This window comes from Trachinotus anak, unplaced genomic scaffold (genome assembly GCF_046630095.1).
Source record: "Trachinotus anak isolate AG129_WGS33_773 ecotype Australia unplaced genomic scaffold, CSIRO_AGI_Tana_v1 ptg000008l, whole genome shotgun sequence".
In the NCBI taxonomy this organism is placed as follows: domain Eukaryota; kingdom Metazoa; phylum Chordata; class Actinopteri; order Carangiformes; family Carangidae; genus Trachinotus; species Trachinotus anak.
The window spans coordinates 14,312,249-14,328,064 of record NW_027273859.1 but is presented as its reverse complement, the minus strand read 5'-3'; the positions used below and the strand labels follow the sequence as shown (position 1 = coordinate 14,328,064).

General features: G+C 40.6%; 2 protein-coding genes across 3 annotated transcripts; both read left to right on the top strand.

Moving 5' to 3' along the window:
* The first annotated feature begins 128 nt into the window (after positions 1-128).
* On the top strand, positions 129-6,435 carry LOC139624055 (acyl-CoA dehydrogenase family member 11-like). 2 transcript variants are annotated; one of them, XM_071482832.1, is made up of 16 exons: positions 185-249; positions 857-904; positions 1,200-1,495; positions 1,653-1,876; positions 2,021-2,120; positions 2,424-2,541; positions 2,830-2,972; positions 3,079-3,231; positions 4,342-4,436; positions 4,543-4,642; positions 4,731-4,871; positions 4,966-5,058; positions 5,134-5,241; positions 5,342-5,513; positions 5,848-5,914; positions 6,027-6,435. In XM_071482832.1, the coding sequence occupies exons 3-16, from the start codon at positions 1,217-1,219 to the stop codon at positions 6,139-6,141; spliced, it is 1,908 nt and encodes a 635-aa protein (XP_071338933.1). In that variant the 5' UTR covers positions 185-249; positions 857-904; positions 1,200-1,216; the 3' UTR covers positions 6,142-6,435. The 2 variants fall into 2 exon arrangements, with proteins under 2 accessions (XP_071338932.1, XP_071338933.1); XM_071482831.1 differs by lacking the exon at positions 857-904 and having other exon boundaries at positions 129-249.
* Positions 6,436-7,002: 567 nt separating this feature from the next.
* slc8b1 (solute carrier family 8 member B1) lies at positions 7,003-15,717 on the top strand. The gene is made up of 15 exons (XM_071482833.1): positions 7,003-7,416; positions 8,928-9,080; positions 9,496-9,548; positions 10,053-10,110; positions 10,226-10,331; positions 10,459-10,626; positions 12,742-12,855; positions 13,018-13,089; positions 13,205-13,335; positions 13,446-13,587; positions 13,713-13,834; positions 14,440-14,593; positions 14,695-14,775; positions 14,869-14,933; positions 15,078-15,717. The coding sequence occupies exons 1-15, from the start codon at positions 7,255-7,257 to the stop codon at positions 15,267-15,269; spliced, it is 1,773 nt and encodes a 590-aa protein (XP_071338934.1). The 5' UTR covers positions 7,003-7,254; the 3' UTR covers positions 15,270-15,717.
* Positions 15,718-15,816: the final 99 nt, after the last annotated feature.

Below are 15,816 nucleotides of genomic sequence, written 5' to 3'. Positions count from 1 at the left end.
GGTGAATGGAATTTAAATTAATGTTACTACTCAACAAAATGTCTTTCTATGACAACCCATAACCTTAACTATGAATTAATCACATCTCAAAACCTGTGTAAATAAAAGCAAAGCTATTTGCATACCACAAAAGTTGTAAAAGTATATAATTGGGATGACTTGGCCGTTTAACAAGCAACCGGACTTTATTTTGAAGGCGAAAGGTTTCAGCGGTGGTGGTGGCTGTAAACACTGCTGGACTAACGTTAGGTAAGATTGATATTATTTCTTTTATATCTACGAAGCCTTACTGTTTACTTGCAGATAAATCAGTGTTATAACATAAGTTATCGGTGTGAACTTGTAAAAAGTCATTGCCGCTAAAACGAATACAGAAAAGCTTCGTAGTTAACAGCGTGATCGCTTGTTTAACTGTTGTTGTTGTTGGAGAGTGAAGATATTACGCAGTCGGATGAAGCAGGGCTGAGCTACCAGTGAGGATGGTATCTTGTTACCTGTGACTAAAATTAAATTAAATTAAATTACTGATTCAAATGACAAACTTAAATCTGCGTAAAAAGGGCAGCGGAATCGAATGAACTTTGACCCACTTTTGAGATCCCCGGTCTGAATGACCGCTGACCAAATTACTTTTTTTTTTTTTTTTTTTTTGATATACTCCTCATTAACGAGACGTAACGTTCTTAAATATTAAAAATAAGGTTTCAGTTAAATGGGGAACAGCACTGAGGAGTGTTGCAGGTCCAACCACATCGTTATAAATTATGATGTTTGCCTAACAAATGTCCATAAAGTTTTAGTTTAGAGCTGTTCACATGATCATAACACCGTTAACAGTGTGTGGCTTTTCCAATAGTGATTGTGTCCAAACATCGATGGCTTCTGTGCACTGGAGTAGCCTGTGGTATGTGTCTCAAAAATGCCAAGTATTGTATGTAGAGGAAAGAAGAAGAGTTACTTCGATCAAAAAATATGAGCAATGGGAAAAAATGGCAAGAAACATAAGCTAATGCTAAATAATTCTATTGAAAAATATTAAAATCTTATTAATAAGCTTTATGGGTAAACCAAGACTACACCATATTCTGGAGTCCTGTAAATGACTGATGATGCCTGATTGAATGAAACCAATCCTTTTCCCAATCTGCCTTCAGCTGAATGCTGCATCTCATGACACTGTGCTGATTTTCTCACCTCAGACTGCAGGTCCTCAGCCATGTCTGTGCACTCAGCCCTCCTGAATCGCCATGTAGCTGGTGGCTGCCGCAGGGTGTGGGGTGGTGTTTCTCAGCCGCTCGTCCACGTCAGATCAGCCAGTGTAGCTGAGCCTGGAACAAAAAGATCTGATGAAGAAAACCTCTGGGAGGCAGCAAGCTACTTGCCATTTTCCAGAGCCAGGATAGGGTCTTTCTTTCAGGAAAGGCCTGTGCTGAGGAACCCTTTTCTAGAAGATGCCTTGCTCAGAGGATACCTGAGGAGACACCTGCCCCAGGAGGTGAGCACAGCTGTGTCTTCAGCTGGTTTTGCTCCAGGGTTCATCTAACTGTTATTTCCAACTAAAAGCATTTGAATTTGCGACAACTTGAGTAAACGGCCAGACAGGATCTGTCTTGTCGGGCATCTATGTAAATGTATGTGTATATACTTCACAGGCAGCTCTCTCAGACTTGTGTGCATTTGGAGAGCGTGTGGCGAATGAGGTGGACGGATGGGGCAGAGAGTGTGAGGTTACCCCACCACGGCTGGTACATTTTGACCCCTGGGGTCGCAGAGTGGACCACATAGTGACCTCGCCAGCTTGGAAACGCATGAAAGACCTGTCAGCACAAGAAGGGCTAGTTGCCATTGGCTATGAGAGGTCATTTGGAGAGTGGAGGTTAGAAGACTGGTGCACTTCCTTTTTCGGTTTAACTCATATATGAGTTCAGTAAACAGCGTTTTCAGTTTCTATAAGGATAAGTTGTTCCAAATGAGAAACTGAAAAAATGTGTGTGTGTGTGTGTGTGTGTGTCTGTTCTAGTCGTGTGTACCAAATGAGCAAGCTGTACATCTTCTCTCCCTCCTCTGGTCTCTACACCTGTCCTCTGGCCATGACTGATGGAGCTGCTAAAGTCATCCAGGTGTGTCAGAAAAACTAAGCTTCTGACTAATATTGTGTCCTGTATGTCATAAACAGGCGTTATTTTGTCAGAAAACCAAACTTTGATCATTAAATGTTGTTATTTGAACAGTAGCTGCATGTACATGTACTTGAGTAATTACAGAGATGGATGATAGGAAAGTTCATTCTTAAATGGCTGCATCCAAAATTCAAACCATATTTACTGCAATACATGCATTTAAACCTGATTTCTCCCATTAAGCTGTTGTTTTTGAGCTCGTGAATATAGTGAGTGAGTGATTGTCTGGCTGTGTATGTGAAGTCCATAGGTGCGTTGTGGCCAGTAGATGAAGCCTACAGTCGTTTGACCACTCGTCAGCCTGAACGTTTCTGGACATCTGGACAGTGGATGACAGAAAGACAGGGAGGATCTGATGTGGGTCAGTCTTGACACTCGCATTTGGACCACTGTAAACTTCATCCTATAGATAAGAAGCTACTTAGAGCAGTGGCTGCTTTCCATATTTAAAAGCTCATGGGAATGGCTTAGATTTAATGAAGACAAACTTATATAGTTCACTTATGTTCCAGTGGATACGTCATTTTTGTTAAATGAGTTACCTGTGGAAGAATCTTTTTTTTCTTCGCTTTTTGGCTTTGTTATGCAGAGCAAGAGTAACTATTGTAATGCTTCACGAGTTTCTTCTCATCGTCTTGCATGTCATCAGGCAGCGGCACAGAGACGGTGGCGGTTCCCCAATCAGATGGCTCATACAAACTTCACGGCTTCAAGTGGTTCACCTCTGCTACAGACGCAGACATGACCCTCACGCTGGCCAGAGTGCAGGACAGAACGGGTGCAACTACACCGGTACAACTCACTTCTCACACTTGCACTCCTTCATCATCAGTCTGTCCCTGAATCACTTATAAAATGATTCAGTTGCATTGTGTGTATGCCTGTCTCTGTCCCACAGGGTAGCAGGGGTTTGTCTCTGTTCTATGCAGAGGTGAGTCGAGGTGAGGACGGCCGACTGAGAGGTATAGAGGTTCAAAGACTGAAGGACAAGCTGGGCACACGACAGATGCCAACTGCTGAGCTGTTGCTGGATGGTCTGCCGGCTCACAGGGTCAGTTACACATTATCATTTATTACAGGAATTATTAACAGTGGATTCCTCCTCTTTTTTATGCAGAGTTAGTTGATGCCTGTGTTACAGTGAAACTACACTGGGTCAGATACAGCTCACTCTGTTAATACTTAAGGTTTGTGCAGTGGGAATAAGCTTAAGCTTTCTGGTGTTATTCTGTCAAGTGGAAAATTCACAGTGGTCGTGTTTGCTAAAGCTCTAGAACAAAAAATTATTTCCTGCTAGATGGTTAGAAGTAGATGAGGACCGACAAATGACTTCATATGGAGGAAGTCAAACAGACCAGAAAACCAAAGCAATGAGCTGACAGCAGTTGAGAGATGCACAGAGTTGCATTAGTCATTGATTAGTGTTGATATCAAAAGTATTGCTCAATAGAGCTTTAACAAGGACTGCCCCAAAATGTGCAACATTTTTCTACTCACGTGTTCTTGAAAATGACATGTTAGTATTAATTTATAATGTAACAATAAATACATAAATACTGCATACTAATTCTATACGGTATATATTGCATTCTTGTCATGGTGTACTGTGTCAGCAGTTAGTATACAAAAAATCAACATACTTTTTATACAAACAGTAAATTATGTGTGACATCAGATGTCAATAACGTTGGCAATTAAACTTCAGAAATATGATTGATCACTTTATCCTAGAACTTTTGGAGCTGCTTCACCCCTACCCACAATTTGTTCAATGTTTTCTCCATTGACAACACGCTCAAAAATTGAACATATTTTGTATGCACACTGTCTGGAGTATAATTCATTTGGTCCCTTTTCCACTGTGAACATGCTGCATACTAACAGTATGTGGCCTAGAAATAGTGTGTAATATAGATTGGACCGCCCAGTGGCTGTGGTATAATCACTATTACCAGCTTCTCTTTCCTCATGCTCCATTACAAGAACCATTTTCGTTTGGAAATACAATGCTACCTATTACAGAAACAAGACTCATGTTGAAATACCTTTTCTTTGTTGTTTGATTGTTCTATTGAAACAACAGGCAGTTGATTTGTTCATTTGGGATGAAATGAATATTTTGAAATCCTTGACATCCTTATTTCTTTTTTTACACTAACAGCTCTCAGAGGAAGGGAGAGGTGTGGCCTCCATAGCTAACATGCTAACTATAACCAGGATCCACAACAGCGTCTCTGCAGCAGCTGCAATGAGAAGGCAGGATGCGACTCGTACTACTCACAACATCCTGCGCTTATTTCTAAACATATGCTACAAATAAGCTGATTATTAATGATAAGTGTGATTGTGTGTGTGTTCACAGGGTGGTCCAATTAGCTCGTAACTATGCCACCCACCGCACTGCCTTTGGAAAGCTTCTTAAAGACCACCCACTGCATATGCAGACTCTCGCTAGGATGGAGGTGAGATGACTGGGGGTCAACAAACTACACAAACTCTATACAGTGTTTCCCATCATGGCTCACCCACGCTCGCCTCTGTCACGGACAGGTGGAGACTCGCGGAGCATTCCTCCTTGTGATGGATGTGTGTCGTCTGTTGGGCCGAGAAGAAAGTGGCATTGCGACCCAGCTTGATACCCACCTCCTGCGTCTGCTCACTCCTGTGGTCAAACTGTACACTGGGAAGCAGGTGCGCGGCTTGTACAAATACATTTTGTGATGGTAAACAGTTGCTTGATATTCCTGAAAACGACCCTTACTGTCCTTGTTTTGTCTCGTCTCAGGCGGTGGCTGTAGTGTCCGAGGGTTTGGAAAGCTTTGGTGGACAGGGCTACATTGAGGATACCGGGCTGCCTGGACTGCTTCGTGATGCACAGGTGAGGTCAATACCAATAGTATAGTATTTCAGACTTATTGTAATTTTCAAGTGTATGTGTCTCTTTCTCTCTCAGGTATTGAGTATTTGGGAAGGTACAACGAATGTTCTCTCTCTGGATGTGCTGCGCTGTGTGGCTCGGAGCTCAGGAATGGTTCTTCATGCTTACTTCACCCATGCTAAGGTACGGGGTCAGGGAATGATCCTGTCTGACAAGTTAAGTAACCTATCTATGACAAAGTTGACCAGGAATGTGAGGTGCACTTGTTTTCCTCCTCCTGTAGTCCCTGCTCGCAGGTGCATCAAGTGTTTCCTCTTTGGCCCCAGCAGTGAATGCAGTAGACGGTGCTCTTTCTGAACTGCAGAATTTTGTTCAAGTAGCAGCTACCAGAGCACCCAGCTACCTGGAGCTGGCAGCCAGAGACCTGGCATACAGCCTGGCTCGCATCTACACTGGTAGGTACTAAACAAACACTCACATAACATTAGGCCTGCAAAAATCATTCTACTATTGATTTAGTTAATGATTGGCAAAAATAATAAACACGGTCTGGTGTCACCTTCTAAAATGTGAGGATTTGATGCTTTCCTAGGTCATATACTATCAAAGTAGACTAAATATCTTTTGGTTTTGGACTGATATTTGGAGACTATACACATTTTTCTTTTTTTCATAGACCAAACGATGAGTCAATAATCGAGGAAAAAAATCAGTGAAATCAGTTTTCAGCCATATACAAAATCCCATTTTACTACATACACCTGACTGTGTGTCAACTGTCTGCAACAGGTGCCCTTCTCATTGACCATGCATGTTGGAAAGGAGCCTCTCCATCTGACATCTATGCAGCTCTCAGGTAAAAAAAAAGAAAAAAGGAAGAAAAAGTACATTTTCACTTATCCCATGCTTTAAAGAAACAACGGAAATTATGTTCTCATTCATCATATGTTTTTACTTTCCTTCCTCAGATGGTGTGAACAGGATTTGTGTCCTGTGGTGACTAAACAGGCGAGAGGCTGCTATGATCCCACTACCCCACCACTTGATGCTGCGCTGGTGTACGACCGGCCAAACCAAGACTGAATGTTTACTGACAACAGATAAATCTGTCACTTCATCTGCCATTTCTATGCCTCACTTTAATTCTGTGCCAGAACTCATCACTGTATCCCACAGTTTTTTGTAGATGACTGAAACCATGCTTTTATTTCCCAATAAGCACGGCAATGGAGCTAAAAATGAAGCTTCTACTACAATGAATGTTTATGTGAAAGTATTTGTATCTTTGTTCTTTATGAACAATCTGATTCACAATTTTCACAATATAAAAATGATTTTTGGAGGCCTTTGACTTGGATAAATAAAACATGACCCCAGGCTTTTCACATTTACAATCATAATCACCCGGATAGTTAACAGATTTAAAAGGCAAGAGTAAGAAATAATCAACAGACCACAAATTAACTAGAGCACAGGTCAGAGGCAAGAGGAGCCCGGACTGACGCAGATGCGGGAGGGACTGAACTACATGGTGCTTTCAGGAACAGTCAAGAAAATGACACGTCGTTTTTCAAGCTCCAGAACTATGCAAGATATATGTATCCCACTTTGCACTTTTGCGCAATTTACGTGCCACCTAATTCTTTTAAATTGTACCATGGTTAGTACTCTTCAGTTGTATGTCTCTACATGTCAGCCCTGTGATAGACTGGCGATCTGTCCAATGTCAGCCGGGATTGGCTCCAGCCCCCTGCTACCCACTTCTGTTTTATTGTGTCTTGAAACCATATCTGAAATTAAATCAGGGCAAACCAAAAATATAATCCATGTTTTCCACTTTTCTATAGTTTAAAAAAAATATATATATATATATTACATATTTTACGGTCTGTTCTGTCCCGAGTTTACGAGGAGTACGTGAATGCGGCACACGGTTGGAAAAACAGTGGGTGGGGTTTCGGGCCAAGGTGTACAGACTGTACACGGACATTGGAGCTGAGCACGGTCATGTCGAGAGCCCCAGAAAAACAAGCCACTTATGTTGAGTGAAGCTGCGACTGCAACAACAACAACAACGAAGACCTGCACTTTAGGTGTAGCTTGTTTTGGGGGTCCTCTAATCTGAGAGGTCGGGACTGAAGCAGCCCATCACAGCCCTGTCACCAGGATGGACACGGCTCCAGGATAAAGTGAATCATGTCTCCTGCGGGTTTCCTGACACTTTTGCTGGCGTTGTGTCACCAGCCGGGCACCGCTGGCTCTCACGTCCCCGGGAACCGGTCTGGTGTCGGACTAGCAGGACGGCCCTCAGAGCACAGCATGTTGGGCATGATGTCTCCAAACAGCGACGTCGATGAGGTCGGTGAGATTTGATCGCTCCAAAGTAACTTGTGAGCTGTGAGGGTTGGTGGTCGGGTGTGTGTTTGTGCAGTTTGTCTGAAGCTGTCATCAGATTTTTCCAGGTGTCATATGATAAGAGGCTACGGGCATGAATGAAACCTGACAGATGCGTTTAATCTGAAATGTGTAATTTCACATCGGGATAACCTCTGTAGTTTTATACTGAGGGCAGTGGGATGCATAATATTACAGTATTTGATTTACCTTCTGGGATAATTTACACTCATTCAGATTAAAGCCTTGATATTTATTTTAATAAATCCAGCATTCATTTCAATAAAACAATGAACAATCCCCATCACAGTTCACCAAACCTGACATTTGGTCTGGGGCACTAGACACCCAGGGCCCCCAAAGGCCCCAGGACCACTGCGAAGCTGTGGATTTGTGGTAATTTGATCAACTGTAATGTTGTTTGAGAATATGTACCACTAAAGTTTAATGTAAACAGAAAAAGTCAGGGCCAGAACTTTTCCTGATGTTGAGCAGGCCCTGTCTTGTTAAGGGCGTCTAATGTAATAATAATCTTTTATTATTTCATTTGGCACTGATGTACTCTTCCTGACAATTCAGTTGTTTAATTATATTTTACAGATGCACTCAATAAAGTGTCTGAGTGTATATACCTTGAGACAATATTAATTTGTCAGTGTGGTAGCAATTTTTCTGCCAATATTGTAGGCAGTGTTGCAAATGAATGAGCAGGCCTGCTTTTTTATGGGGTTTTTTGGGTTTTTTTTCAATGCAATGTAGTTCCTGTTTTTTGACAGGTATTTAGTTTGCTAGAAATCCTAAACAGACAATCCATCCATTAGCTGTACTGTTTATCCTTGAAGGGTTGCAAGGGGTTGGAATCAATCCCAGGTCACCAGTCTATCACAGGGCTGACATATAGAAACAAACATATTCACACTTATGGGTAATTTAGAATCACCAGTTAACCTAAGCTGAAGCCAGAGTACCATGCAGACGCAGGGAGAACATGGAAACTCCTCACACAAAGGCCTCAGGGTTCAAACCCAGAACCTTCTCGCTGTGAGGTGACGGCTCTAACTACCACACTGTAGAGAGAGAGGATTTTTTATCCTTAGTGACCACTCCTGATATTGTTCATATTACGCTTATGTGCCGCGTGTCCCCCGACACTTACAGCAAACTCATTTCCAGCATCGCAGTATTCGCTGGTCTCTTGGATTCTGGGAAAACTATGTCACAGCTGCCCCACGGCACACCGTGATGTCATTCTGGCTCATAGGAATGTCTTTCACAGTACTCTGAATTTACGAAGCTTTAACAAGTAAACATTTTGTTCTTTTCATCTTAATAAATCACTGAAGTAATGAGAGAAAGAGTTCAAAAATGTTTCTCATTTGAATCTGCCTGTACCAACACGTTAAAGGAAAACGGGTAGAAACACTAATGTCTTTGTTTGTGTGTGTGTGTGTGTGTGCGTGTGTGTGCATATTCAGTGTGATGTTGTGATGAACCTCAGCGCTGTAGACCGCTGTGCATTTGTGAAGAAAACCCCAGACTGTACGATGGAAGACGGCTTCATCAACTACCTTGATGTGGCCTTCTGTCTGCTTCCTCCCAACCTCACACCTCTCACCATCACTCTCTGTGTAAGGCCTGTATATAAATGTGTGTGTGTGTTTGTGTGTGTGGACAGAAACTCTGCAGCTCAGCAGCACCATCTGATCTTTTGAGGAAGTTGCTGTGGGAGAGTCGGGGATGATCAAATAACTGATTTACCAGGCTCAGTCATTTCACTATTTGCTAAATAATGGGTTTTCAAAAGGATGTATGAACTTCTTCAATTCCCCATCAAACATGTTGTTGTTGTTCTGTAAAAAAATGACCTGTCTGCATTACAGATTAGAAACAATAGGATCACTGTATTCAAACAAAGCCATGTCTATTAGGCTCAGTTTATTCAACCTAATTTCTAATTTTTTGGAATGTTTTTCTGTGTATGACTGACTGCAAGTTGGAAAAAAAAAATCTATCTGACTCTTAGTTTCTTCTGCTTCTCCACAGATTATGTGGCTGCTCTTTTTGTTTGTAATTCTCGGACTCACAGCATCTAAGTTGTAAGTATTTTTCATGTTGCCAGTGTCAATATGTGCCCCACAAGTTCCCTTTTATGTGTCAGGACAGTCCCTGTGTGCAGTTTGCATTAATCATTCATTTTCACTGCTTAGTTTAAAGTGAAAACACCTCATTAACAGGCCCCACACGTGCAGACTACACACACACACAGACACTCACAAGTGTGTCCGCTTAATAGTCACATGAAGAAGAGTCACATGACTGTAGAGAGTTTTTTTAAATTTTTTATCATTGTTTCACTTGAGTTGTAAGATTGTGAGATTTCCTCAAAGGAAACATGGGTTGCTTCTGCATTTCTACCCCACTCACCCTCACTTCACACACTGAACAAACACAGTAGCTGGATGGTAAAGAAGCTGTTGTATGTTTGATATGAAATATCCTGAACTACTGAAGAATATTTTACGGAGAATATTTGTTCTCCGTTACCCTCTGCATTTCTCAGGAACATACTCACTCATTGTTTTTTCACCATTTCTCCTCAGTTTCTGTCCCAACCTTTCGGCCATCTCCACAAGTCTGCACCTCACACACAATGTGGCTGTATCCTTTATCTCCTTCCAGTTTTTTTATGATTTTTCTGACATTTTTTTCTATCTCTTAGACTTATGTCAATGTTCTTTTTATGTGAGGAATATTTTCTTTAACTTGTGCTGAGGGCGTGACATTTCTGGCTCTTGGTAATGGAGCTCCTGACATCTTCAGTGCCATGGCAGCTTTCTCCCACCCACACACTGCTGGTCTTGCTGTCGGAGCCTTATTTGGTAGGCACGTTCTCCTAAGCACGCATACACGCACGCACACACACACACAAAGATAAATAAACAAATCAAGCTTTAATATGAAAACTTGGTTGGACATTTTCTGATCTCTCTCTGTCTCCCTCCACAGGCGCCGGTATATTTGTTACCACAGTAGTTGCAGGCAGCGTGGCACTGGTCAAGCCTTTTGCTGTGGCGTCCCGTCCATTTCTGCGTGATGTCATCTTCTACATGGCTGCAGTGTTTTGGACTTTCCTCATGCTGTACAGAGGAACGACCACCCTGGGAGAAACACTGGGTACACACTGTGTGCACACTCACACTCACACACAGAGTGGGGCACTAAATTAATTTGGTAGAGCACTTTCAGTTTAATGAAATTAATTTCACCCAATTAAATGTAGTTGATTAAATTGAATCTAATTGCGTAAATTTAACTTAATTTATTTCATTAATTTAACTCAATTAATTCAATTTAGTAAATTAAATTTTATTTTTTTGAATAAATATAACTTAATTCAATTACTTTAAAGGTTCTGTAAATGATTGTCACTGCCACTAAATGTCGCACTAGACCACCAGCATCTCAGACCAAAACAAATCATTATCTTTGTCGGCTACACCTCTGGCCCCCGTTTGTCAGCTTGCGTGTGAGTGGTGCCTGTCTGTTTAAAGGTGGGGAGGGCCAGGGCTTTAACAGGAAGGACTCAAACCATGAACATGCACATGTATGAACACTAATGGTTCCCAGACTGTTTACCAAAACAGAGAACACAGAAAGTCAGATTACAACATTCAGAGAGGAGTTGTTACTTTGTTCTACGCTCAGGACGCCATTACTGCACTAGATTTTTACAAAGATAATAATAGATGAATTTGTTTACTGCTGTATTATTGTTTAAATTCTCATTTACATTACGTTTAACTCAGTGTAATTTAATGGGGTGTTTAATACATATATTTTAATTTAATTTAATTTAATTCAACTAAATACACTATATTTATTTTTATTTAATTAATTTAACTCAATTTAATTCATTTGAGAACATTTAATTTGAGTCTAAATATTTAATTGCTTCAAAATAATTAAATTTGTACAACTCAGTTTTACTTTAGTACGTTTAATTTAATTCATTTGTCAATATAATTCATATCAGTAAATTTAATCCAAAAATTTCATACACTTAATATCTTTTATTAATTCCCGTCAAAGTCTTCACTACATATGATATATGAGTCTGCACAGACATGGACGTAAACATCTATTTTTTGCCCTTTTGATAAGATTATTTGTCTATTGGTAAATTTGCACAATTCACATTTATCATAATATATTTAGCCCATATCTCTGACCAACCGTCCATCTTTAGCAGTTTAGTATCTCTGCAGTGTCACATGTTAGTTAAAAGGCCATATCAAAGGCCTGTCTTAAGATGTCAGTTGTAGTTACATAATGTGGAAAATGACACCTTGAGTCAAGGATGTGATGTTAGTTTTTGGTAAAGATCCAGGTATTTGCTATTACTGCCATTATAACCATAAAACTTATCTAAAAGAAAAAAACCTGCCACATGTAGGCCTATCCTGTGACTTTCTATCACGACAGTCTCTTTTATTTTCTTAAGTAATTTTACAACCTTCCCGGGTGATGTGTCTCTTGAGCGCTTTCTCTTTCTGTTGCCAACAGCCTCAGGCTGCAATCTCAGCTATTTTCTCACTGAAAACTATCTTGGAATACAGTTCAAAGAATCACTCAGCCGTATTTTTCTGTTAATCAAGTATTGGCACACAGAGGACAGCAGCCACTTGTGTGTATCAAAATATGAAAATGTGTTCAGTCCATCTGCATTGGTGAATACATTAGGCATTTTTTATTTTCAGTAACAAAACTTATACACACACACACACACACACACACACACATATGTATAGTAGAGAAAACCAGTTGAAAATGCTAATGTGGATCTTTTGACAAACTTATAGTCTGTAGACCATAAGACCATAAAACATTGTTTTGAAAACAAAAATTGTTTCAATTTTATTAGTCAAATTAGAAGTGTTTCATAATAGTATTTTGAGTAAAGATTTGTATTTTCATAGGTGCCTGTGTGAATTTTCACAGATCTTTGGTTCTTGCAGCTTTATACTAGAAATAAATGTGCGTGGAGTACGGACAGTGTAAATCGTGCTAAACAAAGCCAAATGAATGCTAAGAAAAACAGCAAAAATTAACCAGAGGTGTAAAGGGTATTTGTATGCACACCCCTCATCGTTTTTCCATTTTTATGTCCTCACACACATACAACACACATGCACATACAGCCACTGTATCAAGTTTCAAGCGCAGTTTTAGTCCAAGCTCTCAGTATTTTTACATTTTGAACTTCACTTTGCTTGTTTTCCTTTTTTCTAGGGTATTTGAGCCTCTATGTGGTGTATGTATTGACCGTTATCATCAGTGCATATATCTACAACCGGCAAAAACATTCATTGAATGCGAGTGTCCAGAATGTTGCACCTGTTCCAGGTTTGATACAAATATTCACATACACACAGACAAAACAACAAAAAACTATGGTTCCATAATTGCCAAAGTTTATATATATATATATATGTGTGTGTGTGTGTGTGTGTGCGCGCGCGCGCGTGTGTGTAAATTTTTTTTGTTTGTTTTTTTTTTTTGCTCAAGAGTTTAATTCATCTGACTCATCTGATGATGACGTTCCAAATCTGACTGGTGGGACCATTCAGCAGGAGTATGGTAGGAATGCAGCAGTGTTCTCTGAACCAGAATAAAAGTTAATGTTCACCAGGATTTTTCTGCTTGATCAGGACTATAACATGCATGTGGGTTTATGTTTTTGTGGGTGTTTCAGAGTCAGAGTACAGGCCACTTCTGCCATTCTCTGAGTCCACAAGTCAAATTCTGCTGAGCTCTCTGAACCCAGTGGACAACAGGAAGTGGAGGAGGAAATCATGGAGGTGGAAAGTGGTCAAAGTACTAAAGGTGTGTGTGCAAAGAGCTCAGTGTCTGGATGAAGCTCGTTGGAAGTCAAAGCTATTTAGAACTGTTCTTGTAATGTAAATTATCTTGCAATTGTGTCCTGCACTCATCAGACACCTATAGAGGTCCTGCTGCTGCTTTGTATCCCAGTAGTCGACCCTGATAAAGAAGACAAGAACTGGAGACGCCCACTAAACTGCCTCCATCTGATCACTGCTCCACTAGTGTGTGTGCTCACCTTCCAGTCTGGAATATGTAAGCGGATTACCTTTCAAGATAAAGGCATCCTGACATACTGTGGCAGCCGTAATCAGATGAAATACATGGTTAAATCATTACCCTGCAATATCAATCTTTTTTTTTTCTTAACTAATGTCTAGATGGCGATCACATGATCCAAGGGCAGTTTCCTGTCTGGCTGCTGACTCTTCTGCTGGGACTTTTTTTGTCTGCCATTGTCTTCTGCACCACCACCAATGACTGCCCTCCCAAATATCATCCAGTGAGTAACTGAAAAAAAAGAAAAAACAATAGACACCGTCTAAAATATGCAAGACATACACCCTTTTTGGCAGGTGGAGTTGGTGGGGGGTCGGGGAGTGTCACCCTCAGGTCTTGTCTTGCATATTATTAACATCTTAGACAATGCAATCATTTATCATTTCACAATAACAAGAGTCCTCAGCCATGCTAGCAGTTCTGTGAGGCTCCACTGAGGCACAGCAGTGTTTAGCATGTTAGCATGATGGGAATGTCATTAGTTTTAGAGATTATTTGGTCATAAATCTTTACATAATGATGATACTCCGTGATCACCGTAGTAAGTAGGATTTATCCTCTGGGGACCAGGAATGTCTGAAACTGTCGTGGTGTAATCCATCCAATAGTTGATGTATTGAAGTGTAGATGACACTGACATCCTCAGCTAGCATGGCCAAAAATATATACTGTATATATTCATCATAATTCATCCAGAATAACTTTTCCTAAAGCTTTTTTTTTTTTCTTACCAGATTGGATTCATGTTGTGTTTTTTTCATGGTGTGATGGTGAAATATGCTCTGCTCCATGTGATTCTAATTTTGTCTTGTTTTTCTCTCTCTCCAGCTGTTTGCTCTTTTGGGCTTTGTGGTGAGTGCAGTGTTGATCAGTGCAGCAGCCTCTGAAGTGGTCAGTCTTCTGCACATGCTCGGTGTGGTGCTAAGTCTCAGCAACACTGTGTTGGGCCTGACTCTGTTGGCCTGGGGCAACAGCATAGGAGGTGATCTTTGTGAACCCAATTCTTTTATCCAAAAGAATTACAGATATATGTTTGGACTTAAAATCTGTAACACATGGTCTGTGTGCATCCTTTGTTTTCAGACTGTTTTTCTGACATCACCATCGCCCGGCAGGGTTATCCACGGATGGCCATATCTGCCTGTTTTGGAGGCATCATTTTCAGTATCCTTATTTTAACATGAAAACATGTATCAGTATAAAAACATGACGTATAACAGTGGCTGTCGACTACATCCTTGACTATATTTCCTTCAGACATGCTGTTTGGAGTGGGTTTGGGATGTCTGGTGCAGATGCTTAAAACATACTCTTATGTGCAGGTAATCCTCTCCTTAAACACACAAATGAAGAGTTTACAGTTCTGGTCAAATATACAGAGAAATAAAAGAAAATAAAATCAGTTACATGAGACTTGTTTTGGAACCCATGAAGATGATGCATTTTTGTCTCTTTCTCCTCCTCAGTTTGAACCAGAGGGTTTGCTGACGTGGATTCTTGCAGGATCTCTGGGTTTGTCTCTGGTCCTGTCCTTTATCATTGTTCCACTGTCCCGGTTCCACTTGGGTCGAACCTACGGGATCTTTCTGCTCGTCTTCTATGCCAGCTTCCTTCTGATTGCGCTGCTCACAGAGTTTGGCAAGATCCACATTGTATAGACCTAACACTGAGGCCAGTCTGAAATGAGGGACGTCCTCCTATCATGCAAAATGACACACTGGAACAGAGGCTGCACTGAGTGCAGACGAATGACAACTACACACAATAATGATGCACTATTTATAGAAGAATCAACAGTACACCTGCCTGCCACCCAGAGCCATGCTGTACATGGTTTGTGAAACCAAGTGGGCAAAGGAACGACAAACCACCATTTTGTGCTCAGGGAGAGCTGAAACTAATCACACTGTGCCTTTGATCAGCTTCTTGTTTGTTCTAACTGGAGCTGATATAGTACTTTTTGAAGCGAGAGGGAAAACACATTTTGTAGAAATGTGTACTTTAAAACATTGTGAATGAACTAAATGTACTGTACATCAAAATGTTAAAATGACCTTGTCCAAAGCTGCTTTTGGGGAATTAAATAATTTTGGTTTGGTATTTGTATTTACAGGTTGTAATAAGGCTTTGTTTTCTGTGTTAAATGATACATTGTAAGTAAATATGTAGTTACCAGCATCATTACAGCAAAAATATATCGATGCA